This window comes from Mytilus trossulus, chromosome 3, assembly GCF_036588685.1.
Source record: "Mytilus trossulus isolate FHL-02 chromosome 3, PNRI_Mtr1.1.1.hap1, whole genome shotgun sequence".
Classification (NCBI taxonomy): Eukaryota; Metazoa; Mollusca; class Bivalvia; order Mytilida; family Mytilidae; genus Mytilus; species Mytilus trossulus.
The window spans coordinates 54,864,459-54,892,328 of record NC_086375.1 but is presented as its reverse complement, the minus strand read 5'-3'; the positions used below and the strand labels follow the sequence as shown (position 1 = coordinate 54,892,328).

Below are 27,870 nucleotides of genomic sequence, written 5' to 3'. Positions count from 1 at the left end.
GCCACCGTATGCCCGCCAAGAAGGAACAAACAAAAACATACCGTAAAGTAAACTATAAAAGACTAGAGAAAACGAACAGTTTAATTAAAAACGCTCCACTGGATAACAAATTTCTTAATATTAGACATAAAAAGAGAAATGCGATATAGATAAACATGCTGACGAGCGCTTAATCCTTCACGATTCGGAGATGTTGCATGCCATACAGGATTTTAATCGAAAATACTGTCTTCATTTAATTGCAATTTACAAATATATGATTTACAGAAGTGTAATTGCTACGTTCTTTATCTCATTTTATAGGATATAAGAAGAAAACTTTTGTGTTTAAACTTTATTTTATGTTTATCAAAATTTTAACTTTTTTTGCATATTCAATGTAATACGTCTAAGGTGGATGAACTTTCGTTTTTTTCTCTCAGAAGAAAACATACACAATTCCATCCTCATGTACCTACAACAATCAATAAACTTGATAGTTTTTCTCTTCTGAAGTATTTGTTTTGGACAAAATATGTAAACTTTGTTTTCGAAAATGTCCAAGATTACATTTAGAAACCAAATTCAATTTTGTTTCCAAGTATATAATGTTGTAAAACTTTTATTTGATATATTCAACTAACTAAACCAGTAACTGGCTAGTAGTTACATTAATCGTATTTTCACTGACTGTCTCACTTGCCAACAAGTGAAGAAGCTAATGGGTCCATGTATCGTTTTCCTACTAAACCGCTGGCTAATCTGTCGAAAGGCCTTTTACCAACAAGTCCACTAGCTAAACGATCGAACGGTCTTTTGCCAACTAAACCACTTGCTAGTCGGTCAAATGGACGTTTTCCGACTAAACCACTAGCTAAACGGTCGAACGGCCTTTTACCGACTAAACCACTTGCTAGTCTATCAAATGGGCGTTTTCCAACTAAACCACTTGCTAAACGATCAAATGGTCTTTTACCAACTAAACCACTTGCTAAACGATCAAATGGTCTTTTACCAACTAAACCACTTGCTAATCGGTCGAACGGCCTTTTACCAACCAAACCACTTGCTAATCTATCAAATGGACGTTTTCCAACTAAACCACTAGCTAAACGGTCAAATGGCCTTTTACCAACTAAACCGCTTGCTAGTCTATCAAATGGGCGTTTACCAACTAAACCACTTGCTAAGCGATCGAATTCTCGTTTCCCTACAAGCCCACTTGCTAGTCTGTCAAATGGCCTTTTTCCTACGAGTCCACTAGCTAATCTATCAAATGGGCGTTTTCCCACAAGTCCGCTTGCTAGTCTTTCAAATAAACGTTTATCTATGTCTCCTGTATCTATGATATCTTCGTCCATAAATTCACTGTCGTCTTCCACATCGTTGTTAGATTCTGTGGAAGCAGTAAGTACTAGACATCTGAAAAGAATAAACACCTTATATTTTGTAAGTCACGTGTCATTGTTACACATAACTTTTGAGAAAAATATTTGTGACGATAAAATGTATGATTAATTGTTCTGAATTTTCATCGATTAGTTTTACGTCAGGAATAACACGACAAGGAGGAACTGGTCATCCTTCCATAACACATTTTTATACTTAATTTTTAGTTTTCCGTGTTTTGTTTTTATGACCGCCTTTTGTTTTTTTCGTATTTTTTCTTTAAAGGCTACGGTATTATATTATTTGAGTCGGGTAGTTTGTTCACAGGACCTGGAATAGTTAATACACCTATATCCTTAATTCGTGTACTGTTTAAAAGATAGACATTACATTTTGCACATGTGATTTGTATATAGATTAGTCAAGAGGGAGAGCCAATATTTATTTTCCACTCACATTGTCACCATAAGAAAGTAGTAAAATAAAAGCAATAGTAGTATACCGCTGTTCAAAATTCATAAATCGATTGCGAGACAACAGTCCGGGTTATTAAATAAACCTGAAGGCACATCACATAACAGGAAAACAACGGAAGAATATAAACATTGAAGTGAATCCAACTCAAACGGCAATACAACATACATTAAAACGAACGAACTATTTGATATGAAAATATACCTGTTAAAGCATGATGGAATCCATATAAAACTTAGCCACTAAAACTGCACTTAAAAAACATTGTTCTAAGTGAAACACATTTCAAAAATATAAAACAAATTATTCAGTGCTACATATTTGTGCATGTTACTGCTTTTTTTTTCTTTTGTAATTTGACATTTTTTGTCGTTGTAAAAGTGTTCATCAAAGAATGTCTTAAAAAAGTATGAAACTAATAATGATACTTCATTACGATCAATTGAGTTAATTTATTTACTGTTTGGTCTCATGATGACCTGTTACCCGACTGTCCAAGAATATGGTAAGATTGAACAGTCCCACATATGTGGTTATTGCTGTTTCATGTCTGTCAAATTTGTTTTTCGTTAATTGTTTGATTGTGAATTATGTCGTTAGTTTTCTCGTCTATGGTTTGATAATTTGTTATGACCGGTCCTTTTATAGCTGATTATCAGCATGCAGTTTGTTCATTGTGAACGTACGATGACCTCTGATTACTTTTATTCACGTCATTTAACTCAGGTTAATTGTTTGCTCATAGGCAATCATACCACTTTTACTTATTTGTATCTTATGTGATATAACTCCAGCAGAATTTGTCTTTTATTTATATTATTTATTTAATTATATGCATGTAAGTCTTTTATTTGTGCATCATCATATGTCATATTCACGACTATTCCTAAAACGAACTAAAACAGTTACTTACAAAATAAGAAATGAAATGTAACCCATTTGTAGGAAGTCAAACTGTGACATCTGTATTTTTATACCAGCACTTGTTTTACCTGAAATATAAACAATAACATGACTTTTAATTTACCATGCAAAGTTAATGGTTTACCCATTGATTAAAGTACTAGAGATACACTGACAAGGTGACCTATAAAATATGAGAACGTAATTAATATATCAAAGGATATCGTTGAAAGTAGAATTCTACTGGAAAGGAAGCTACTAGAACAGGGACTTCAAATGAAAAAGTTAAACTCTGTTATTGAAAGCTCTATGCACGGTATGTTGAAAGATAAGACAGAAAGGCCAGTTTTAAGTGTGGCGTTTAAAAATTCATTGGACGACAATTTAAAATTATCGGTTAATAAATAAAGGTGACTCGAAAAAAATGAAAATGAATATTTTGTCAGAAAAAAAAGTCCTTCTGTACCCAATCCAACCCGAACATAAAACATATACAAGTATGAAAAGAAAAGAACATCTTATAATTAAACAGAAAACTGTGATATGATTAAAAAAAATGAAAGTGCAAACTCCATGAAAAAGGAAATGAAAGGGAAAAGCTCAGGTATGACAAAAGTATAAAAATTTAAAAAAATAAGAGGATATATACATATATATATACAGTATAAAAAAAAAATCAAGATGTTGTGTAACGGAAAGTCAAAATACAAAAACTCAAGTAAAATTAAGAGAGAAGTAAACAGTTCTAAGGTAAAGTAAAACTAAAGGTAGACGTACAACTCTAAGATATTAAGGCGAAGGTAGATACCGATGTTAAAATGTCCTTAATCGATTATAAAGAGACTCAAATTAAGAATGACAAAAAGTAAAAAACACAAATCTGAGGTATAATGGTTAGTTAAAACTTAAGGGGAAAAAAAGGTATACAATAGTTATAGCTTTGGGTCAATGAAACATATATATGAAGCTTAGGTATGGAAATAATACAGCAACATAGATGCATTTAGTACAATGGAAGATATGTAAACCTTAGGTATAACATAACTGTAATTTATGAGATAAACAAATAGCTACAACAACCTAGATGTTAAGAATTGTAGGGAAGTTGCTTATATCTGTTCAAAGACTAGACAGTCGAATTAAATTTATACTTTAATTTCAAATTAATCGAAGAAAATGAATATTCTGAACGCCGGGAACTTTTACTTGAACTATATTTACTTGCAATCATCATATTCTTAGGGCACTTATCTTTCCGAGAATAAAATGATAAGACGATATCAAACAAAGGATGGTGACGAAATTCAACAAATTATTGAGATTAAATCTAGTCTTAATTCATTTTATTATTTACAGTACAAATTTAATCTAACAAAAGTGTTGTTTTTAATCAAGATTGTTACATTTGAAAGAATTTTGTCTTTTTTATACCCTAGTATACCATTAATTGTACACCATCAATGGAATGAAACCGTGAAATCGTGGTTCATATTCCTCAATATTAAGCAAGTCCGTTGAGTATGAAATACACATTCACACAAGTTATTTATCATCGGGTTACTCAGAATTTATGACCGTTGAAGAAGAAAAAGTAATTCGTTTATATTTCAGAACAAAGCGAGCAATTAACTATTCATTTAGAATAATGTGTCTTCTGACTCCATTTAAAAAAGGGACCATCAACCATTTGAGGAAGAAAAACAGTTTTTTTTTATACAAAGATAAGTTATTCACACTTCATTCGATTCAAAAAAGTAAATTAACTATGTTGGTCTCTTTTTGATAGTTAAGCCGTTCATTTTTCTGTTCAAGAAAGGGGAAATCCGATTATAACTATAATTATATATAAAAAAAGTCATATTTTACAAAACTGCTTTATATTAATATGATAGTAATCAATCGATTACTGGTGACGTCCATGACATTTTGAGCAATTGTTTCATTCTTATTCAATTGACCATGGCTACAAAAGTTACACAATTATAATACTATTGAGTATTGGTCGTCTTTATAAGAAAATGTTCAACCTAAGAACGACAGTTCTTCTATAAGTAGGAAGTGATGAAAACCAGAGAACTTGAATAAAATATAGCTTAGTTAAGAATGTCAATCAAGCAATTCCGATCACAGATAATCTGCTCGAGATATCAGACTTTTTTCTGTTATTGTCTGTTAACTTTACAGTTAAAACTCGTTGGGTATGTAGAAACATCGAATATTTATTAATTTGTTTTAATTTCCATATAACATTTGAATGAACTATTCTATAATGTGTCTGTCCTTAAATAAACTTGATTTTAATGTTTAACATATGTTACATTAACTGCGCTTGATAGCCTCTATCGTGATGAAGGCTTTGGCTTTTCACTCAGAATATAAAAAAAATAAAAAGGGAGCCACGAACGTAATGATATACTTTATAAATGATTAAGCGATTTTTGTCATTGATTACTTTGTTCGTTCTCCTTTTCATTCATAAATACACACATTTTATGTGATTTCATTAATTATTGTTTCTGTTTGCTGATGTTAAATGGTAAAATGGTCTTGAATTATCTTCCAATAGACACTATCCTGGGTCCTCATCTATTTTTAGATGTCCTTCGAAGCACACTTAATGTATATCGAATTACATGGTCAAGTATATCACCTGACTTATAAAATGACAAGTCCATCTATTGATCACTTGATTAACGATTATCTAATTACAAGATTCTGACTCAACGAATGGATCACAGTTGCAAATGTATATAGAGAAATGTTCATACTTGGGCCATAAGAACTATAATCTGATGTTAAAATCAATGTTATGTGACATGCTACAACAATTACATTACAAATAAAATAGTATTTGATTGAAAGAGACAGATTTAAAGTTTTGTCTGTAGCATAAAATCAGCAGACACCTGATAAATTGTAATTTAATGTACACTAACTCGGAGAATTAACTGATTCTTATATTTAAAAAACAGGAAAAACTTTATCGCATAATAAATAAATACAAAACAATAATGTTTAAAGTTAAATGTGACTTTCTATTTATTTATTTTTATACTTCAGTGTAGAACTGAAACTTTTACAGGTAGGGACAGAAGATTCAAAAGGGGAATCAAAAGCCAGAAGTTGAATTAAAACCAACAGCACTTTGTGCAATAAGAAAAACAACGAACACGATTACATCTGTCAAATCTATTAAGTCAATAATCAAAATCGGAGAATTTGTTCCTGGAAAATTGAAGGAAACCCTGTAAACCCAGTTGAATGTAGCGAAATTGTATTTGATATTTTTGTCATTCTTGTTTCAGTATGTTAGAGAGTATGAGCCTTGGATGTAAATGTGTTTGTTTTCATAATTGTATAGACATTCTATATTCATTTGGAACCTGCAAACTAGATTGTAGAACACTCAAAATAAAAAAGGAAAGTGATTGTTTCGGTTCCCGTCGTAAAAGAACAGTGTTCGTAGATTTATTGAAAACTAGGCGGAAGATACCGAATGGATATGCAAACTCCAAAACACACTGTCTGACAATGCAACATATATAACAACAAGGAAAACCAAAGACTAAGCCACACGAATACCATCAAAAACTTGGGATGAGATCAATAGATATAGGAAGATGTGGTGTGAGTGCCAATGAGACAACTCTCCATCCAAATAACAAATTAAAAAGTAAACCATTATAGGTTAAAGTACGGCCTTCAACACGGAGCCTTGGCTCACACCGAACAACAAGCTATAAAGGGCCCCAAATTACTAGTGTAAAACCATTCAAACGGGAAAACCAACGGTCTAATCTATATAAACAATCTATTTAAGCACATTAGTTGAATATGAATCATTCATTTATTTACTCAGGCAAAGATTACCTTAGCTGTATTTGGCAAAACTTTTAGTAACTTTGGTTCTCAATGCTCTTCAACTTCGTACTTTATTTGGCCTTTTTAACTTTTTTGGATTCGAGCGTCACTAATGAGTCTTTTGTAGACTAAATGCGCGTCTGACGTATATACTAGTCCTGGTATCTATGATGAGTTTATTTAATACCAATTATATAAGTTATGGTTGCAATTGTATGAGGATTTTTCATCATGCCACCACGTTTTTATGAAAAGATTTCAAGAAGTGCAACCTTATTGATCATCTAAAACACATTAAACGGTTATATAATACATTTATTATAGAAATAATGAGATGTGGTATGATTGCAAGTGAGACAACTGTCCACAAAGAATGGATTTATATAAACTATGGAAGATCTCTCAAGCTTTGAGACGATAATTACGATTACTATCATACTTTATGTGTTTATATTTAGACAAAAAAGTCAATATGTGTGACATTGTCAATTAGGTCATCTTGAACACATCGAAATTGACATTGGTTATTGACTCCATTAAAAGATGGACGAAGAGACCAGAGGGACAGTCAAACTCATAAATAGAACAAAAATAAATGACAACGCCATGGTATGAAGTAGTATAACAAAGCACATTATATATTAGGAGATGTTTTTTTATCTTAACTTTGTTATTTTAACTTTTCCTACTATTAAAAACATAACATTAATTTCCTAACGATGACAGAAAAAAATGTCAACTTATAAAGAAAGAACGAAGTTTTACAAACCAAGATTTTAGATTTGCTTTCTTACTGCTATTTAGGCTTGTGGCTGAACCTCTCAACGACATACTGTTATAAAACATCACTTAAGTTAGATATTTCTAAAATTGTCTACAGAATTTAAAAATTCCTATTCTTTCTAAATAATCCTGATTTTTCCTAAATAAACCATAAATATTTCTTTTATATATATACACAATCTATTATTGCAAGTGATAAGTGTTTCACATGTGAATTTGACTTTGTGATCTTCGCACCGAAAATTTAGACAAACAAGACGAATCAACCTACTCATTTGTGTCTGTCGTTGATGTTTATGTTCGGTTTACTTCTTCTTATGGAGGAAAATATTGCCAATATTGTTCAATTGTTGCATGTTTGTAATCACAAATTGAACTTTTAATCACAAACAATTTTACTGCAGGGATACATATATCAAATATTAATTTTGACAGACCAAATGATGATCTCTCGATGCTGTAGTTTGTTTTATATTGCGTGGTGGTTGACAATTACCTCATATATTTTTCATTCATCTTATCTATCTTTGATCCCTCTGTCAGATATTCTTCTGATTAATAAGTTTTAGCTGATTGATATAAACAACGTGCCTGTTATTCTTATTAATTTGCATTCAAACCTTTCTTAGTATTCCAAAGGAAATATTGACTGTAATTTGCTTGATAGACAGTAATAGAAACATGTGATAGAAGACATGATACTTCTATTAAAATTCAATTTATTCCACATCCATTGTTTTGAATATTGATTTATATAAATGAAATCATCATTGTAAAACGAAAACAAAATCAGTTTATTTACTTACAGGAGTTAACAAACCAACAGATTAACTGTCATCTTATTTTCTTTAATCTTTACTGTTGTACTTGCCAAGTGCAATCTAGAAACATTCAATGGAGGAAAAAGGATGATGCGTTCAATGTAATTTCCGTACACTTTAGCATGATTTAGAAAAAATGTTTAACTCCAAAGAAATTTGATTTTTAAAAACTTTCTTGGATGTCGAATCATTATGAATTCCGTATGGCAACTCTAAGATATTTGTTACTCGCATGTTCAGTATCAAAAGTAAACGTAGTATATACACAACGCATTATGACATTGTACTGAGCACCATAGAATCGATGGTGGATGAAATTAGCGCACGAAAAAATAATGGTAAAATACCAGCGACCTCGCAAGAAATAACACAAGCATTTTGGGAAGTAGGTTGTAAAGACGTTGCGGGACAGGCACACAAAATGGCGATCCAATATGATCCAACATGATTTTATGAGGAGTAAAAGGATAAGAGAGAAGAAGGTAGTTTCAGAAGTTTTAACTCAGTAGTTTTATAGAGAAACCGAATTGAAAGATAAAAAGAGAACCGACCTATTGTTAGCGACAAGTTCTTAGGAGCATTGCGAGTAATTAATGCACAGAGAGAATATTCAGAAACAGTAGTTAAAAAAGCAGGTAAGGAAAATGCCCCAAAACATGTCAGCAGTTACAACAACTGAGACATCTGGAGTCATGTAAGGAACCAGTGCCAGGTTTGTCTTGATCACCAGTGTAGGTCTACCTTTGGGTGTTGTTATAAACAACACAAAGACAGCCAAGGAAGGAAAATTCTTCCGGATTTGAAACTTCGTCAGTGTTAAATTGGTGTTGAAAGTAACAACCAAACAAATGTGGAAACTAAACATATACTTCATTACCGGTTTATTAAATAGTTATAAATTTCCTGTTTTGGCGTATAAAATTATATTCCTAGTACTTTTGATAACTATTTACAAAGCTTTGAATTGTTCGAAAAACTAAGGATTTTCTTACTCCAGGCAAAGATTACCTTAGCCGTATTTGGCACAACTTTTATAAATTTTGGATCTCAATGCTCTTCAACTTTTTACTTGTTTGGCTTTATGACAATTTCGATTGGAGCGTCACTGATGTGTCTAATGTAGACGAAACGCGCGTCTGGCGTACTAAATTATAATCCTGGTACTTTTGATTAAAATGATGAACTTTTAAATAATTTTCATAATGAATGTTATATAAGATTAAAGTAATCCAAATTAAATAAACAACTATAGTTTACAACAAGCATACTATATGGCTGATCTCTTGTTGAATTAATCTAATAATTTCAGACTTTAGTGATTAAGATGTAGTGAAATTTCAGAATAAGACTTATCACCAATACCGTATTTAAAATGAGGTACATATTTTACACACGATCGGTTTACCCTTCCAAAGCAACCAAAATCTATTAGTTTTTGGTTGGATTTGTGTTGACAATCACTAGTTATTAATGTTGCAGAGATTTTTGGATGATTGTTTGTAGTTTCGTCTTTTTTCGTTATTTTGCCATGGCGTTTTTCGTATTCTGTGGCTGATGAGTAATTAGAATATGCACTAAATTACTTCTGCATGTTTAAACTTATTCAGTATCAACTTCAGAAATAATACACGACGGTCTTGAAGTATAGATTCTGTGTAATGATGGTGTTTATCATCTAAATAACATGTTATAGTATTTTTTGTATTTGTCTTTATGAAAATTACTTATACTGTTCAGTCTGTTTTTGGTGATATCCATTTGACGTGACTCTGAAGTTTTCCGTCATTGTGTTATTGTTCAAGGAAAATGTTTGAATCCTTGTCTTTCATTTTCGCTAAATTGCTTTGTCTGTATGCCTTTTTCGTACTTCTTTGATACATTTGACGTGGCAATGTACTTATACATCCTATCGTAGTGTTATAGTGTTAAGATAATTTTTGTCTTTGATTTTTGATAATGAGCTTTGTTTATATGCCTTTTTGTATTTCTTTGAAACATGTTTGTTTGTTGTGATAGTGATTATGCTTTTATCAAAATATTGACTGTTGTACTGTATATTTAGTTTTGGATGTCCTTTAGTTTTTGAAATTGATGGTTTCAGTCGCATTACTGTATGTCATAGATTTTCTTTATACCATCGTCAAATGAACGCGTTGTTCTAACAATATTAACCTTAATGATACTATCTTTTTCTGTACTCGATGGTGTGCAAAGGAAATTGTATGCCATGTACAAGGGAATTACATCTGAGTTCTTTCCAAGGATTTAACTGCTTTCTTAGGTTCATAAAAAGCCTTCCCATATTTGGCTATTCGAGTTCATGCAAATGTTTATCAAATGGTTACTCGTATGTTGTCCTTTGCGGCCCTTATAATGATTAAGTCAGAGGTTTTCCTAAATTCTGCTATTTGAGGTTTCGGTAAAGGTAAGTTCCTTTTATCAGTTCATTATGAGGCTTTTTTCATAATTTATGCATTTTGAGCTAGCGTAGTAGCGGGTTTCCCACCTTTTGATCTATGCGTTGCTTGTAATTGTTATCACAAAAATGGACATCGAACGTTGCAAATCTAGTACGTTCTGTTTGATTGCTGCTGACCGTTAAGGGCATTCACCGAGGACATAACGCTTTAAGCTAATTGAATTGTTTTGCTTTTACGGCGGCATCATAATAGTTATTTACTTTTATTGCTCACTTTTTTTTACCGTAGTAGAGTCACATGGGCCAATTTAATGAAAACTTCCAAATCATTTATATAAATACGAACAGCATAGGTCAGACAATATTAGCCTCGTTTGAAAACGAAGATTCCCCGTATTGGTGACGAAGTTAATGATGTAAACAGAGAAGCAATCTGAATTTTGGAGCTAATTTGTAATGAATACACTGGAATCACTCTAATGAAATCAGCCACAAGATGTTACGAGCAAATGAATGAGTTTGAGGTTCATTTAATCATAGCTGGCTTTTCATTCTCAAAATTGTCATTAAGAAACGAAGTCGGTTTACTGCCTTCATCGAAAGCACCCTAGTATCAATCTGTCAAGAAAATTGATGATCAGAATCATATGTCTTATTCGTAAGAAATTAACACCTCTCTGGTATATATTTCATCAAATTATCAGATTTAATTCAATTAGGTGTTCTTTGCAAATTAACTGATGAGATTACTGCTTGATTCCTAGTCTCTAATTGATGATATATCATACTCGTGGGTGAGAATATTTTTAAATTGCTTTCAATTTGAACACATGCCGAAGCAATAGAAATATATACCCTCGAAAGCCTAACATTTTAATCCATAACCTAAAGACGGTATACTACTCAACTGAAAATGCTGTAATGGGATTGCGAAAAAAAAAATTCTTTGTAATATTAATAAATTCATCTGATTTTTCATGGAAAGTTGTCTTCGCTAAAACACAAACGCACATTGTGTTTTAGTGACATACGGTACGTTGCTATAATACTTGTCCTGTGTTAATATTGTACGGTGCGGGTATTGATAACCTGAGATAATACGTTGGCAGTTTTCAGTTTCTTTTTAATTCCTATTATATTTGTGCATCCTTGTTTTGTCCCATGGATGTAACTTGTAGTATAACTGTTTCCAGTTATGATCTTTTACCTAAAGATAGATCGCAACATGGAATTATCTTTTGTCGGTTTATTTTTGAATGAATGTTTCATTTTGCAATGCCACCAAAATTCTAACTCCCTCAGGCAAATTTGACCATACCAGATGTTGGTTATTCTTTTTTTTTCAAGTGTTTCCTATCGTCGTTCTCGATTAAGTATAGCGCTTAGAAAACACATAACCAACTTTGTGTTTGATTTTGATTTTTTTCGTGTTTTGCCTCTCCATCTTTTATGATACAGGCAATTATGACATTGCTTACTTCAATCCGTCTAAACAAAAACTAATAACTTATAATTTTAATAAAATGATCTACATGAGTGTATTTAAAAATACAATGTCCATGAAGTTATTACATGAAGTTATCAAAAATATGATTCATTTGCATCAAAAGAACCTTCTTGGCGATAATCATCGGAATGGAAACAGCTATATGTATCATTTAAAATATATAGTCAGGTCACCCTTGTTAATCGTCCCTGGAAAGTTTGAAAATGAATGTCACAATTAACACTTAAGTACGTTCTTTATTGCTAATAAAGGAAGTCATTGTAAAATATTAATGAGATAATAAGGATTTTGCTTTTTAGAATAAATGGGTCTTTAACTTTATTGATACATCATATTTTTTTTACTCTAAAGTCATTAAAAATAGGGAATAATAGTCTATGTAACTAGACTATACATTTCGAATAAGAAACTCCATTTTAAGTTTCTAAAACAGACTGTAAACGGGCACTTTTGATGCTGAAATGACTCTTTAATGTCAGTTCTATCATTAAGCAGTTTTTTTTATTAAGTGTTGAAAAGACCAGAATGTCTATTGGAGTGTGTTGCATAATAATTTTCTCGTCTAGATAAATCAGGAATTCATATAAACAAGTAATAACCGTGGAAAGTGCATAAAAGCTATGGCTTTAATGTGTATACTGTTAAACAATTTCCTCTTTATTGTATGATAAAAAGTCAAAGTGTCTACTAATAGTGTCAAAAAACAAACGCATCTTCATCGATGTATTATCAATCGAAAATGGCAATCCTTCATACTTCTTTTACAAGACATATTTTGTGCTGCTGTATACAAAACTTTCAATACAGCTGGACGTTTTCTAGCCTATCTAAGTATTCATTTTTTTTATTTAAAAAGTGTAAAGAAAATACATTTCAAGTAATAATTAGTATGACATAAAATTCATAGATGATTAATATCTGCAAAGATAGTTTTTATTTTTGAGTTCTGATTTAAACATTGGAAATAAAATGGAAACTAGTGAAATGAAAAGAGGATGGAAAGATGTAAAAAAATATTTCAATCATTCGTATTTTTTGTAAATGCAGTTCATATAGATTATTTGACCTAATAACACTTCGTACCTTAATTGACAGAAAATGTTTATCGAATAATACAGCAAAAATGAGAATATTTACATATCTAAATCAATAAAGCACTTTTTTTTTTATTTCGTCCATATAAAGCGCTTTTCTGAATTAACCTTTACCCTGACGGTCAAATCCAAATATTTGAAGGCCAGGAATGTATAACAGTTAACCACGTGAAAATTTTTATGACCGATATCAACGGTTTATTTTTTATTTTTAAATTTCTTTAAAATCTTGTCAAAATCGAAGCAGTGACGAATTCTTAGTTGATAATTACCTCTGGGACGTATGGTCCACTACCATAGGTTTCAATTTAGTGGTTCTTATTTGTTTTAGATAATACCATTATTATATATTTGAAACACAGTCTTCCAAGTTAAAGTTTGCTTATGTATAAGCAAATCAATTCTCTATGTTACTGTTGCATGTGGTTAAAAATGTGATTCATTCACACCATGTCGTCGATAATATTTTTAAGAGAAATAATAATAATAATAATAATAATAATAATAATAATAATAATAATAATAATAATAATAATAATAATAATAATAATAATAATAATAATTTATCAAACCCTATATAAAAATAATGAAAATTACTCTAAGGCGCTGTTCATTCACATGTAATTAAAACAAATCAATGAGAAAAACACAAAACATACATCGTATCAATAGTACTTGTCATGAAACCTGTAATGTGATGATTTCTACTTATCATAAACGGCAAGTCATTACATGTATTTGAAAATTTATGTCAGTTGGTAAAATTCTTTATTGTTATATTTCATTGACCCCTGTATAAAATTCCGTCTTTTTAAATCCTCATCTCACGTTACTTCAGAAAGTCAAGACAATTACAGTGAATCAATATTTATTCATATATAAATCTTCAAGGGAAATAACTTATAAATATATATACGAACATTGCATTTGTAGAATATACCTTAAAAAAACATTCAAGAACAATCAAATATTACTCAGTTCAAGATTGGACAGTACCATTTTGTAGTAGCTATCCATAAAGAAGATAATGTTATGTTTTAAAATGGAATAAATGGGATCAGTCGCAAAACCTTTGTGTTTACAGAGTTTTCTTTCTTTCAATTTATCAAAAAAGACGTCAGTCACATAAATTTACGTACATTGCGTTATATATATACACTTGATATAGGAAACGATTAAACAAACCAATACCTATGAGCAGAGATACATACGTGAGGTTGTTGTTTGAAGATAATCCTGTGGTCTATTCGAAAATTTAGTTGAAAGTGTAATGGGTTTGTATGCAGTAAAATTGGACACATTGTTGATTTTGTGATTTGGATTCTATTAAAAGAACTTGTCATTTAATTCCATGTTGTAAAACGTTCATGGATTGAAAAAACAAAGGCGATTGCACTTGCCACATAACATTGGAGATGGTTGCAATCTTTAAACTGAAATAGTTACGTAAAATATCGTTATTTACAATGGTACAGCAGAGTTAGTATTTGCTATATATGGTGTTATGTTTGTAGGTCAATAACCTCATTTCAACAGATGCAAAGCTATTACTTAAATCTTCGCCTGTAGAAAAAATTAGTCTTATAGTATATATATATCTGGTTATGATATTATGTTTATTTGCCATGCATAATATGTAAACTAGATCAATGTATTCACCTAGGACGTGAGACTTTCACAATAGAGGGAACGTATTGTAAACGTTTTGAGAATGCAAATTGATCGTTAAGATCAAATTGAGATACACAAAGAGGAATCTCGTTGCTTCATTTTATTTCCAAACACAAACATTGTTTGCTATACAATTTTTTGTCGAGACAAGGTAATGTTTGAAGAAAAGATTGTTGATCATTACAAAACATGCAACTTTTGTAGTTTTAACTATATAATGTTTTAGGTGGCTCGTGGGTTCAAAAATTTCAGCAAGAAATTAAACCTTTATTTTTTCATTACACATTTTATTCATTACACTACTAGTTATTGCTTTATGACATAGTGCAAAAATCAACCCAAAAAATCGATTCGGTTTGGCCCCAGATGACTTTTAAAATGTTTTTATCATTGAAAAATACCCAGGAAATCAGTTTAAAATATTTAAAGTTATAAAGACACCTGATGTAAGGTAATGAATTTTTAACTGTTGTATAATCTCAGTAAAAGCGATAAAAAAGTTAAATGTTCGTCCTCAATGGCAAAACATATAGCTGATATATCTAGCAAGCAGCAATTATTCAATTAATCAAATTTAAAAAAATGACGATCAGGTAGAAAAATACTCTTAGGAAAACCTGTTCTTTGTTATGATTGATAGATAATCTAGTGCAGACTTTTAATCAGGTGAAAATGTCACAAAAATGTATATCTTATTCGTTATCTGAAAGCTCTTAAATTCTCTAGCGTAGAGGAAACGTAGCATTTCGTTTGAACAAGATCAAATTAAGAATGGAAAAGGGGAATATGTCAAAGAGACAAAATTCGACCAAAGAGTAGATAACAGCCGAAGGCCACTAATTAGTGTAGTTAAGCATAAATGGTATATAAAGCAACGTTAAGTAACCAACAATCAGAATTAAAATATGTTTATAGTATCAAAATAGGATTGCAGGCATCCTCTTTCCTCTCTCATAGAAATGAATAGGAAAAAAGACCACACTTTCTAACAACTTTAGAATCCTATTTGAAAATGAAATGTAATATTGACGCGTCCACAATTAGTTAGTGTAGAGGGTTTCAAGTGTAGAACAACTCCAAACATTTCTTAATTCACGAAATGTAGCTCTTATACTCAAAGTTCCCCAAAAATTATCCTATATAAAATAAAGATAATCAGTTATTATTAGAATGTCATACAATCCTATGAACTATTTTTTCGAGTGCTATTGTTCACGCAAAATAGAGTGAATAAAAAAAGCAAAAATAGGGACAATTTTTTTTCAAATGTTTTAAAATTTGTGATAACAATCCTTTCAAAACTGGTACCAAAAACTGTAAACATATCACATCAGATTGTTGTATAAAAAGACCATTCAAATTAAAGTTATTTGTAGACAGGTAACAAGTACCACAAAAAAAACTTTCTTTCCGTAATTTTTGTCTTATGATTTGTAAACAAAGAGAACAACGGATCAACAATATTTAGTACCGTTCAAATGGAACTTAAACACTTGTTTTAAAACTTGTTTTCTATGATGCAGTAATTAATATTGTAATAACAAAAGTGGTAATCTATTTTCACTGAAAGTGAGTAAAAAAGGGAACAGTACAGTATTTTATCGATGCTCAAGAAAAAAAGTAAAATCACAAAAATACTGAACTCAGAGGAAAATCAATTTGGAAAGTCCATAATCACATGGCAAAATCAAAAAACAAAACGCATCAAAAACGAATGGACAAGAACTGTCATATTCCTGACTTGGTACAGGCATTTTCAAATGTAGAAAATGGTGGATTAAACCTGGTTCTATAGCGCTAACCCTCTCACCTTAATAACAGTCTCATCAAATTCCGCTACATTTACATGATGCGTTAAATAAACAGTCACAATTAATAAAATAATCAAAATATGGGTACATCAGTCATCATCGTATAACAATTTTAAAAGGAACAATTTAACAGGACACAAAAACATCTACTATCTACGAACACATGGATTGATTTGAGTGTCTGACGTCAGGAAAATTATATACGTCACATAAATTTGTCGTTCAATGTGCATACAAACAATTTTAAAATTTACATAGGCAATGTACGCATACAGGGTTAAAAAATCAAAAGTATGTAAGAATAAATTACAGAAATAGACCGAGATTCAAACTAGTCCAAAAGTTATACATAGAATTTATGAGAATCCAAAAATTGTTAATTCCACTACGCCATTGATTGATTTTGACGTTTGTGGTTTAACGTATATAGTAATTCATAATTGAAATATATCATAATGACATATTATAGACAAATATCATACTGACGGGATCTTTTAACGTACAGAGTCACGTTATAAGCACAAAAGAAATACAAAGAGTCACATATACAAAACAAATCACCAAAAAATGAAAGCCAATACAAACACATTGACGAGATGTATAAGTACCGAGCCACATCAAACGGATATCACATAAAACCATTCAACAGTAAAAGTAATCTTAATAATAGAACAAAAACAAATAAAAAAACAATAAAACATGTTGTTAAGATGATACACAACATCAGTACGCAGAATCTATACATCAAGACCATCGTGTATTATTTGAGAAGTTGATACGGAATATTTACCAAAAAGGTCTTGGTACCTTCCGATGAACTTTTTTAGAAAAAGGACGAGACGTTCTTTTACATACCCCTGGTTCATCAACTTTCTACTCAGACACTGATGACGTTTTACAAAGTCTGAGTAGGAGCTGCAAGCTCTTGAATATCGAATAAGTTGGGAAATATATATCCCATATGCAGGTGAAGTTGGTATATTGCTACTAAGGTGGGGGAAATTTATAATTTCGAAATTAAAATTGTCTCGTTTGTCATAGATTCTGGTACTGAGATGACTGTGTAAGTCAAATTCGAGATATAAGTCTAAAAATGAGGCGGAGGAAGCCGTGTCTGTTGTTTCTTTAATCTCGAGTTCTTGGGGGATATATTAATGGAACCCAATCAGAAAAGTTCGGATTGTTTAAGGAAAGAACATCATCAATATATCTGAAAGTGAAATTAAATAATCTGGCTTCTTTGATCCTCTTGTTTTTGACAAGTGTCTGGAGGAACTCCGATTCATATGAAAATAAGAAGAGGTCGGCAAGAAGAGGCGCACAGTTTGTTCCCATAGGAATGCCGACAATTTGTTGGAAAAGTCTACCTCCAAACTCAACAAATATGTTGTGAATATGAATCGATCATTCATTTGGAACTTTCCGTTCAAGAGAAAAAAGGGAAGTCGTAGGAACTCCAAACGAATAAAATCCGTGTGGGTCGTATTAACTTTAAAGCATGGACGTTTGAATATAATGGTTTATTTTTACAGGCCAACTGGTAAATATCATTAATCAATGTTTCTCGGGAAAGCGATAATACAGTCGTAATTCTCTTTTTAGAATTATACAGAATTCAACTGTTTAATCGAGTCACAAAGAACACCAGTCGGTCATTTAATCGGTTTGCAAGAAATCAATTAGATGTCGGTTTGCACTTGCTGTGCATTGTAGTGACAACGATTATTGTAAAATTAATTCTGGATCAACGACTCGTTTAAAACAATCACATTTAATTCAAATGAACCACAAAGAAGTATTTTTTTCTAAAATTGAAAATTCTTTTGTTGTGTTGCAAACAAGTGCGTTTACCGAGTTTAACCGGACACATATAATAAAAGCAATTTATGTACACGAGTTTGGCGTCAAAGCATTATTCTCCAACTTCAAAATGTATAATCTCAGACAGAACAATTGTATTATCTACCTTTTGGTTAACTGCAAATACAAAATGTAAAGCAACAAATGAAAACTCAAAGGAACAAAGTTAAGAAAAGAATTAAAACGTATATAAATAAATTAAATTTTGGAAACATAGTTGATAGAAAAAAATCAGATTATTGTAAAATGTTTGTCATTCAATCGTTAATGCTTTCATTTACCTCTCTAAATGAGCAAGTAACTTCATAAGCATTATACTAATAGGTCCAAATTTTACAACTTCCCCTGATTCAAATGACTTCGAGGGAATTCGTTTCAGTGTATCTTTATTTTACTTTATAAATGATTTACTAATGGAATAAGGAACCTAATTAAATCTTTAAGAAGACATTATTTGAAGTATCTGTGGCGATGAAGATTGATTTTTATGCATTTATCAATTTCCTGTAACGGACATAGTGGTTAAACTTATTTTGTAAAGTTAATAATAGGCACAACAGATCTTACCAATGTCACGATTTTATGTTCTCTGTTTTGACGTTGGTAAACATATTGGTTGACAGAGGGGCTCATCTTTTATTCTATCAATGATACTTATGATCTTAGCTAATGTCAAAATGATAAAAGATCATGCAAATGTAAAATTTAAAATTGATAATGTCTAAGAACTAGGAACTTTCAAATAAATAGTTTAAATTTTGTTTTTTCCATATTCATAAGATGCGACGTCAAATACATAGCCTTGAAAATCTCTTTTCTTTTTTTTTTCTTTTTAAAGTTTTATCAACTAGATGTTTTTCGTTCTAAGACGTTTAAATGAAAAAAATTGAATGTTTGAAATCCCGTAAATGAGTGGTTCTTAAATTGGTTAAATATGTCAATCGTGAAAAGCAATTAATTGTGCCGTTAGAGCCAAGTACACTGCATAAAGAATTCAAAATAAATAGATACATTTATTTGGATGCTAGCATACGTTTAAAAGAATATTTGTCAAAAACAATCAAATTAGTTTTAAAAACGGTAAATGGATGTCATCCGCCACATTGATGTCGTTGGTGTTTTTATTGTTTGCTTGATAAGGGGAGGTAAATAAAGGCAACAGTAGTATACCGCTGATCGAAATTCATAATGAGACAACTATTCACAAGAGACCAAATGACACAGAAATTAACAGCTATAGGTCACTGTACAGTTTTAACCACGCTTTAACAAATCCATTGAGAAGAAAAATCCGGGTTACAAACTAAAGCTGAAAAACATATCATTAGAATGTAACACACACAGAGATGAACAATAATATAACAATTGCCATTTTCCTGACTTGGTACAGGACATTTTAAGAAAACAATGATGGGTTGAACCTGGTTTTGTAGCATGCCAAACATCACGCTTTTATTGAAATAATAAATATACCATTAAAATGACAGCATTACTTGCGGGACTACAATACAAATAAATGGGAGAACATACAGAACAGAGAAACACACGAATAATAGCTAACAAAAGGTACCAGGTTTAAAATTTAATACGTCAGACGCGCGTTTCGTCCACACAAGACTTACCAGTGACGCTCAGATGAAAAAAGTTTGGAAGCCAAAACAAGTACAAAGTGAAAAACCATTAAGGACCAAATCATCAAAAAAATGGATTAATACGGCTAGGGTTTTCTGCCTGTGATAAGAACATCCTTATTATTTAGAATAATTAATTCTTTTTCAAACATTTAATTTTTATAAATGACTATATAATAGACATGATAAAACCGAAGTGGTGACTAACTGCAGAATAAAAACGAATACATAAAACAAAATAAACCAGTATATAAAAATTTACAGCCGAGTTAGCAAAAGCATTTAACGCACAAAATGATGTCACATTTGAATTTCTAAAACTTTCCCCAAAAAAGGATAGAATTCGGATGGAATTCAAGATTAGGTTTGTAATACTGATATACCATTTATCAATAACAATGAAAATTAAAATACTAATTATTATCAAATTGTGGTTGTAACTAGATAATTAATTGTTTTATCTAGCTTTGTCGGTGTTTCTTCTAAGTCAAACTGTAAACCAAATAAATCGTATAAATGTAGTTGACCCAAACTAAAATCTAATAAATGAACTTGTTAATTAATTAATCTTTACCATAACACACGAATACAATAGAGAGAAAAAACATTCACATCTATAAACGATAAGACATTTGACAAAATCCAATGAGAATAACAAATATAACATCAAAACTAAATACATGAATTTTGGATAGAAAAGTACCGTGACACGTCTAATAGCAATATGAATTCACACTCAGCAAAACAGGCACCATCGGGAATAAGTCACGTTCGGTAATTAAAAGATCAGATGACGTAGTGACGAACCACAATCGTACACGTTGTAAAAAATACCTTAGTTAGTTTGGACAAAGACACATCGTAGGGATCAACCAATTCATGATGGTGTCAGTAAAATTTACGGAGTGTTATTTTTAGTCTGTCCCCCTTATATCTTTGTTGCGGCAGTTTCTGCGTAAGGAGCACACTCATGTTAATGGAGTCCGTATAGTGTGAACATGCACGAGCATAACGTATCAATTGAGATATGTAAACACCATACGAGAAATGGGAAATTGATAATTGGGAAGTTGAAATCATCCCGTTTATGGTGTGATGTAACTCAGAAATATTATAAATTATAGCAGAAAAAAACCATATTCCGACTAAATTATTCTTTTCATTATCAACGAATGTTAATAAGAGCTATCTCCTTAAATTTTGTTTCAATTTGTTTTGATCTTATGTGTCTTCTATTTCATTCTATTCACATTAAGGTCAAGTTACAGTAAATGGGCTATGTCTTCGATTTCAGTAAAATTTGGCATACAGCTCTGGCTCGATGAACTTCAACTGAAAATCGAAATAATAATGCATTTATCTCAATTATCATTTGAAATATAACTGATTGAATTCTTACAAAATGGGTGAACATTTGTATAGAAAGCACATAAAATCGAAGAAAACCCTTCTACAATTTGTCTTAAAATCGCCAAATCTCTAATTCTACTCCATAGATTTTTCTTAAAAAACTATATGTTGTTGATACATAAATTTCCGTTATAATGATGCAAAATAAAGATAGGGTCACCGACTTCGTTTTTACAGTATACATCATTCAAAGTTGCGTTCTTTGTGAAAAAATCCAACAAAACGTCGAAATAATCGTAACGTTATCGCGTAGCAGGCCGTAAAACGTTGATTTTTGACGTTTTTCACTACCAATAAGGTAACAAATTGATTATTAGATAAAAAACGAAGCCGGTGACCCTATGAATATTTTATATCATTAAAACAGAAATTTATGTGTCAACAATATATAGTTTTTTAAGAAAAATCTATGGAGTAAAATTAGAGATTTGGCGATTTTAAGACAAATTTTAGAAGGTTTTTCGCCGATTTTATGTGCTTTCTATACAAATGTTCACCCATATTAAGAGAAATCAATCTGCAACTTTTCAGCAAATAAAAGAGATAAATCTATTATTTTTTCGATTTTCAGTTGTAGTTTAACGAGCCAAGGTTGTATGCAATTTTGTAGCAAAATCTGCGACATAGCCCATTTACTGTTCCTTTACCTTAAGATGCTTTTTCTCTGTATAATCAATGCAAAATGTGTAACTGTCAATATATATAGTCTGACAACAAGGTTGATGACCTATCATACTTTTGAACACATAACACTGCATGCCACATTCCGATAAAATGCTAAACAAAGTCAACCATCTTCTGTTAATACTCTTGTACCACCACAAATGATTTTATTCTACTGCTTTTTCTCTTTTACCTTGCACGTTCCTAGTTAAAGGATGAGGGCGAATGTTTGTAAATATTGATTTATGAATATAAGATACATGTTAAAATGTGAATTTGTTGACGTTTGAATTTATTATATCAAAGTTCCTAGGCAATGTACATTAGTTTATGTAATTGAAATGTAATATCCGTTACAATACAAGTAGATTCATTCGATATAATGTAGTTATAACGGGAGATATTCATGAATTATTTATTACTGACGAGTTGAATTTCTTAAAAGTAAATCAGCTATACAATAAGACAATATCACATACATTAGCGCAATTGTAGGTATTCAATATTCAAATGGTTTAATTTGATTTGTTTTAAAGACTAATCCACTTATGAAACCGTAAACGTAAACAAGTTTTGTATAGTAATTTCGTCAGAAATGTAATATTTGAACAACAATATTTTAATTCCTTTCTTATGTCAAATAAAATTTAATTCAACCTGTTCTATTTTGCTTAAAGATTTCTTTATAGCGAGAGTTTATTGCTCGTGTTTTTGTGTTTTTGAGTCGATGGTTTACGTTTTCTTCATGAATTCATGAGATAAGAACATCGGTAAACTAATGTTGCGTCTACATTAAAGTAAGCAGTGTCTTATTTTATATAAATTTTGACTCCAAAGAAAACAATCGTTCGTGATTATTACCAGAATGCTTTGAAAATGGATTTTGAACTGTCTTCATATCCAATGTTGCAATTAACATACACCTTAATGAAGCTTTGAACTCAAATATTGACATTGAATTGGAGATGACATCATAAATCACTATTTCATCAATATCTAAGGAAGTCAAAAGTATATAAAACGCATATTCAACCTTCAACGGTAGTAACATTGATGAAACAAATAAATTTCTAACTTGTTACAAGTATTTTCAATCGGCAATGACAGTTAAAACCTATATTTAGTGCAAATTTCCCGACTTCCGACCTATTACACTCAGATTTACGAAAAGGTGCCTAATGAAGTATTGTTGAAACAATGTAAAAATAAAAATCGTCAGACAAATTAAAACAATGCAATAAAGCGTTAAATTGCATAGTTCTTCAATTCAGCTTACTAGATTTGAGTCAAAGTGTTGAATAATTTTCTACCTTGATCAGCATATATGGTACAAAAAGTTTCAAACAGCTCTAACAAATGTGATAAAAAGCACTAAGTGGAACAATTTAATGATACAGCAATGAAACAAATTCGTTTTCGTAGACGTTTGTGTAATCAAATTCATCTGAATAACAAGACAAATGTTATACATGTCAACATGCTGTCCCCTGGAAGAATTGAATTATGTACATTGTGTTCCCAAGTCAATTGTAATAAAAGTGGGGGTTGTAGAGCACCTACTCAATAAAATATAATCTGTCTTTGGAGGTTTATGGATGTGACTCCAGAGTGGAAACTTGGTCTTGTGGTAGCAATTCAGCATTCCCTTGCGAGTAATACTTCAGTTCTACGTCTAGAGTAAATTAGGAAATAATCTGCTGGTGTCAGACTGGCAGTCTTAATCAACAGATTTAATTGTGAATCATTTTCCCTTCCTCCAATGGTCATTTTTCCGTCCGCTTAATTCTTTCGAAATTATATGCAATCCTTTGTATTCTATCGAGAGTGTTAGAACTAATAGCATTTTCTTTGTTGTTTCTTTGTTTAATAAAACAATCAAGAGGAAAACATTCAAGCTACTTCTGAGCGGTTGTTTGATTAAAGTTAAACGTATTTCAATTTAGATGTTAACTAAATGAAGATGATAAATAACAATAAGCATTGAACTGCTATGTGCATTTTAATAATAAGGTGTTGTAAAAAAGTAAGAAAATGCCTGTACAAAGTCAGGAATATGGCAGTTGTTATCCATTCGTTTGAAATGTTTCAGCTTTTGATTTTGCCATTTAATTAAGTACTTTCCTTTTTAGATTTTTCCTCGGATATCAGAACTTTTGTGATTTTACCTTTTACAAATTATACATATTATCAAATATACAATTCAAGGACAAAGAAACATTTGTAATCGCTCGGAGTGAGATCAGTAGTTCACAAGTTCATTCCGTAGATTTCTTTTCCAATTTGTTAGTTTTTGGAAGTATAATTGTTTTTTGTGGGTATCAATGGCAATTTTTAAAAGACTAACGAATAGCCATTGAAAAGTTGCACCAACCAAACACATTTTTTCCGGTCGCATAGGCGGATCCAGGGGGGGCCTGGGGGGCCCGCCCCCCCCCCCCTTTCGTGGGAAAAATTTGGTTGCTTATATAGGGAATCACTGAAGCATGACTGGAGATGGCCCCTTCTTAGGTCAGTCAGCGGGCCCCCCCCCCCCCCCTTATCAAAAGTTCTGGATCCGCCACTGTGTCGTATCAATTATTCATATCACACACTCTGTATAGTGTGATACGAGAAGTATCTCTTTGGAATTCTTGCGAAAAATAGATCTAAAGCCAAAATATTCAGATTATAAACAAGTTTCTTGTTAATTGATAAAAGAATGAAAAAATAAAAATGTTGATGTTATAGTAAAGCACAGGCATTTCGCGTTAATTCCAATAGTTGACAAAATATTGTGATATAACTGATAATAATTTCCGAGGAAAAACCAGTTTAAACAACAGCTCATTCTATAAGGTGAAAATCAACAAATGGGGCTAAATATCGTGTTGAACAAAAAGGTGTTATCCATTCGTTTGATGTGTTTGGACTTTTGAATTTGCCATTTGATTTTGGACTTTCCTTTTTGAATTTTCCTCGGAGTTCAGTATTTTTGTGTTTTTACTTTTTACCTGAATATTAATAAGAATAAGTCAAAACGGAAAACAAAATTTAAAAAAAGTAAGTATTGTAGATATTTATTTTTCATCTGTATGTATGTATTTATGGTCATATCTGATATCTTTCACAAACACTAGATCCTTAAATGATATCATGAATACACCTACCACAATTCCTTCAATTCCTTACTTTCTTACCAACCGTGCGAGGGCTATACAGCCATTCAAGGTCGTTAAAAACGCCCATCATCATACTTTCTAAATGTATTAAACGTTAAGTAAAATGTTAATTTAAACGTCTGTGCTGCTGCTCTTTTAGATTTATTTTCATTTATGCTTCCCATGACTTATGCGATTCTTGTCTAAGTTTTTGAAACGTTACAGAAATCATTTATTCATCATCAATAGTACCACATCTTGTATTTATTACAAAAATTTAAATCTCCACGTAATAAACCTCTTGAGTTTGAATCGCTTTGTGTATTAACCTCCACCAGGAACGCTAAAACACGAATATTTGGAAGCCAAGGATGTATAAGAACAGAAACAATTGGAGAGCTTTATGATAAATCGGCACTAAAAAGCCAAATTCAACCAAGGTGAACTGTATCCAAGAGAGTGGGGACCTTTTTTGCTTCATTAATTTATAAACGGATTTTTTTTATTGTTATAAGTCATTATTAGTTACAAAGTACTGACTTCTGAGTTGATGATACCCTCAAATGTATTACGTGGTAAACATTTAAGACAATAATTATAATGATTATACTTCAGTATTTCTTACAAATATTTCGGCGTCTCGAGTGTCAAGAAAGATACATTAATTGTCGGATAGTGCATCTAGTGCATTACAGTTGATACCTTTCATCAAAAGGACGGAATAATTGGATGAAAGTAATTATTTGAAAGAGGTCAAAATGTCAATATTTGAAAGTTTTTTTACAAAATTAAAGTCAAATGAAACTCATATATATATTATGCATATGTTTTTTATAACTTGATGGCAGGTTTTATTATAAAACATATCTACATACATTTGTTCTGAAGAAAATTCTTTAAAGTGTCAAAATTTAGAAGAAATTTACTTTTTTAATTGCTTCCATTAAATGTTTCGCCGATATGTTGTCCTATGCAGTGAACTCAGAGTGACCTTATTCGTAAAAACTCGGTGATCGCAATAAGCATGGATCTGTCATTGAAATAAACTATTATCTTATTGTACATGTTATACACCTGCTTAATAAACATGCTTCTTTGTTGAGTGTTTACCAAGGTGATAATAGGTTAAACTACGGTTTCAAAGCACGACAATTAACTAGCCGCCATATTTTCACATTATAACAGACCGACATACATTTTTTTCTCTTATGATTGTACGATAACGATGCGTAAAAAATGATAAAATCGTGCTTAGAGACTAAACTTAAGATATATACATGCAATGGTTCAAGAGTTCGATAAAAAAAAAATACCAGTCACTCGTTTTATATGACTTCAAGTGTCCTTGCATGACTGTCCGAACTATACAGATGAGTACTTCAATTTTCAATTTTAATTTTCAATTTTAATTTTCAATTTTAATTTATGAGATAGATATTGCTTCGGAGTTATCTTAGAATTATGATCCAAGTGAGAGAAAACTGTATTACTATCATATTTCTATCATATTTTCCAAGAATTTAAAAATATATTTAGTATTTATCAAAATGAAATCTTTGAATTCTATTGAACTATCTTTTTGAGGAGCATTTAATTATCAGATAAATATGAATATAAATACATAAAAATAATTTATACATGCTCTAAAAAACAGCCAAACACGTCACATGCCCATACAGAGTTGTAACCTTAGTGCAGACTACGGGCAGATGATACTTAATATATTTTATTTGAATGAAACCAACAATTCATACAATCAAAGTTCGTATTTCAATGCTTGCCTTTAAAATGATAAAGTACATGCACGCACCCTCATTGTTGAAAACTATCAATTTTCTATCAAATTAACTATCAAATTATAATCGATGTTGATGGTTTATACTATGAATTGCTTAATGTAAAAATTGATACGAAAATAAAATTAAATGTCCAATTCATTCCAGTCCTATATTAATGATACTCTTAAAGGTTTGAATTTTCCGTGTTACAATAAAAAAAAATTAAGGCTTTGAGTATATATTTATGTATAATTTAGCGTCAATTATTCAATAATTCAGAGACAGATTTTAAAACTGAATTAATATAAAGATGTGAAGAGAACCTACCTTATACCTCCCGTCTGTTTACTGCCTTGATTTTAAGTGAACGTAACTGCAGCTAGCGATAATTTATATAGTATCCTTAATTATGCGGTAACGTAATAAACAGCTAATTAATCGTTCAATTGCGAACACTGTGAATAAAGCAAGTACCGTTACTAATATTTGAACATTAAAAATTTTACTATTAATCTAACATGAAAAATGTTTCTAATTTTCTAGAACCAATTCTTCTCTAATGACATAAACTAAACTTAATGTTTTGCTGTTGACGACTTTAGTTTGTTCCGTTGTATATATATCATATGCTTAACGATGAAATAGATTACGCTATCGTCACCCAACGGTATTTGTACTG

At 31.0% G+C, this 27,870-nt stretch overlaps 1 protein-coding gene across 1 annotated transcript; it reads right to left on the bottom strand.

The window, feature by feature from the left end:
• On the bottom strand, positions 1-27,870 carry LOC134711865 (myomodulin neuropeptides-like). The gene is made up of 3 exons (XM_063572814.1): positions 27,519-27,870; positions 2,756-2,834; positions 1-1,401 (listed from the first exon to the last, which is right to left on the bottom strand). Exons 2-3 carry the CDS (start codon positions 2,803-2,805, stop codon positions 675-677), a joined length of 777 nt encoding a protein of 258 aa, XP_063428884.1. The 5' UTR covers positions 2,806-2,834; positions 27,519-27,870; the 3' UTR covers positions 1-674.

Coding starts and splice junctions, on each gene's coding strand:
- LOC134711865 (XM_063572814.1), bottom strand. CDS start 2,805: ATGTCACAGTTTGACTTCCTACAAATGGGTTACATTTCATTTCTTATT. Junction 1,402..2,755: donor TACATTTCATTTCTTATTTT/GTAAGTAACTGT, acceptor TATTCTTTTCAG/ATGTCTAGTACTTACTGCTT.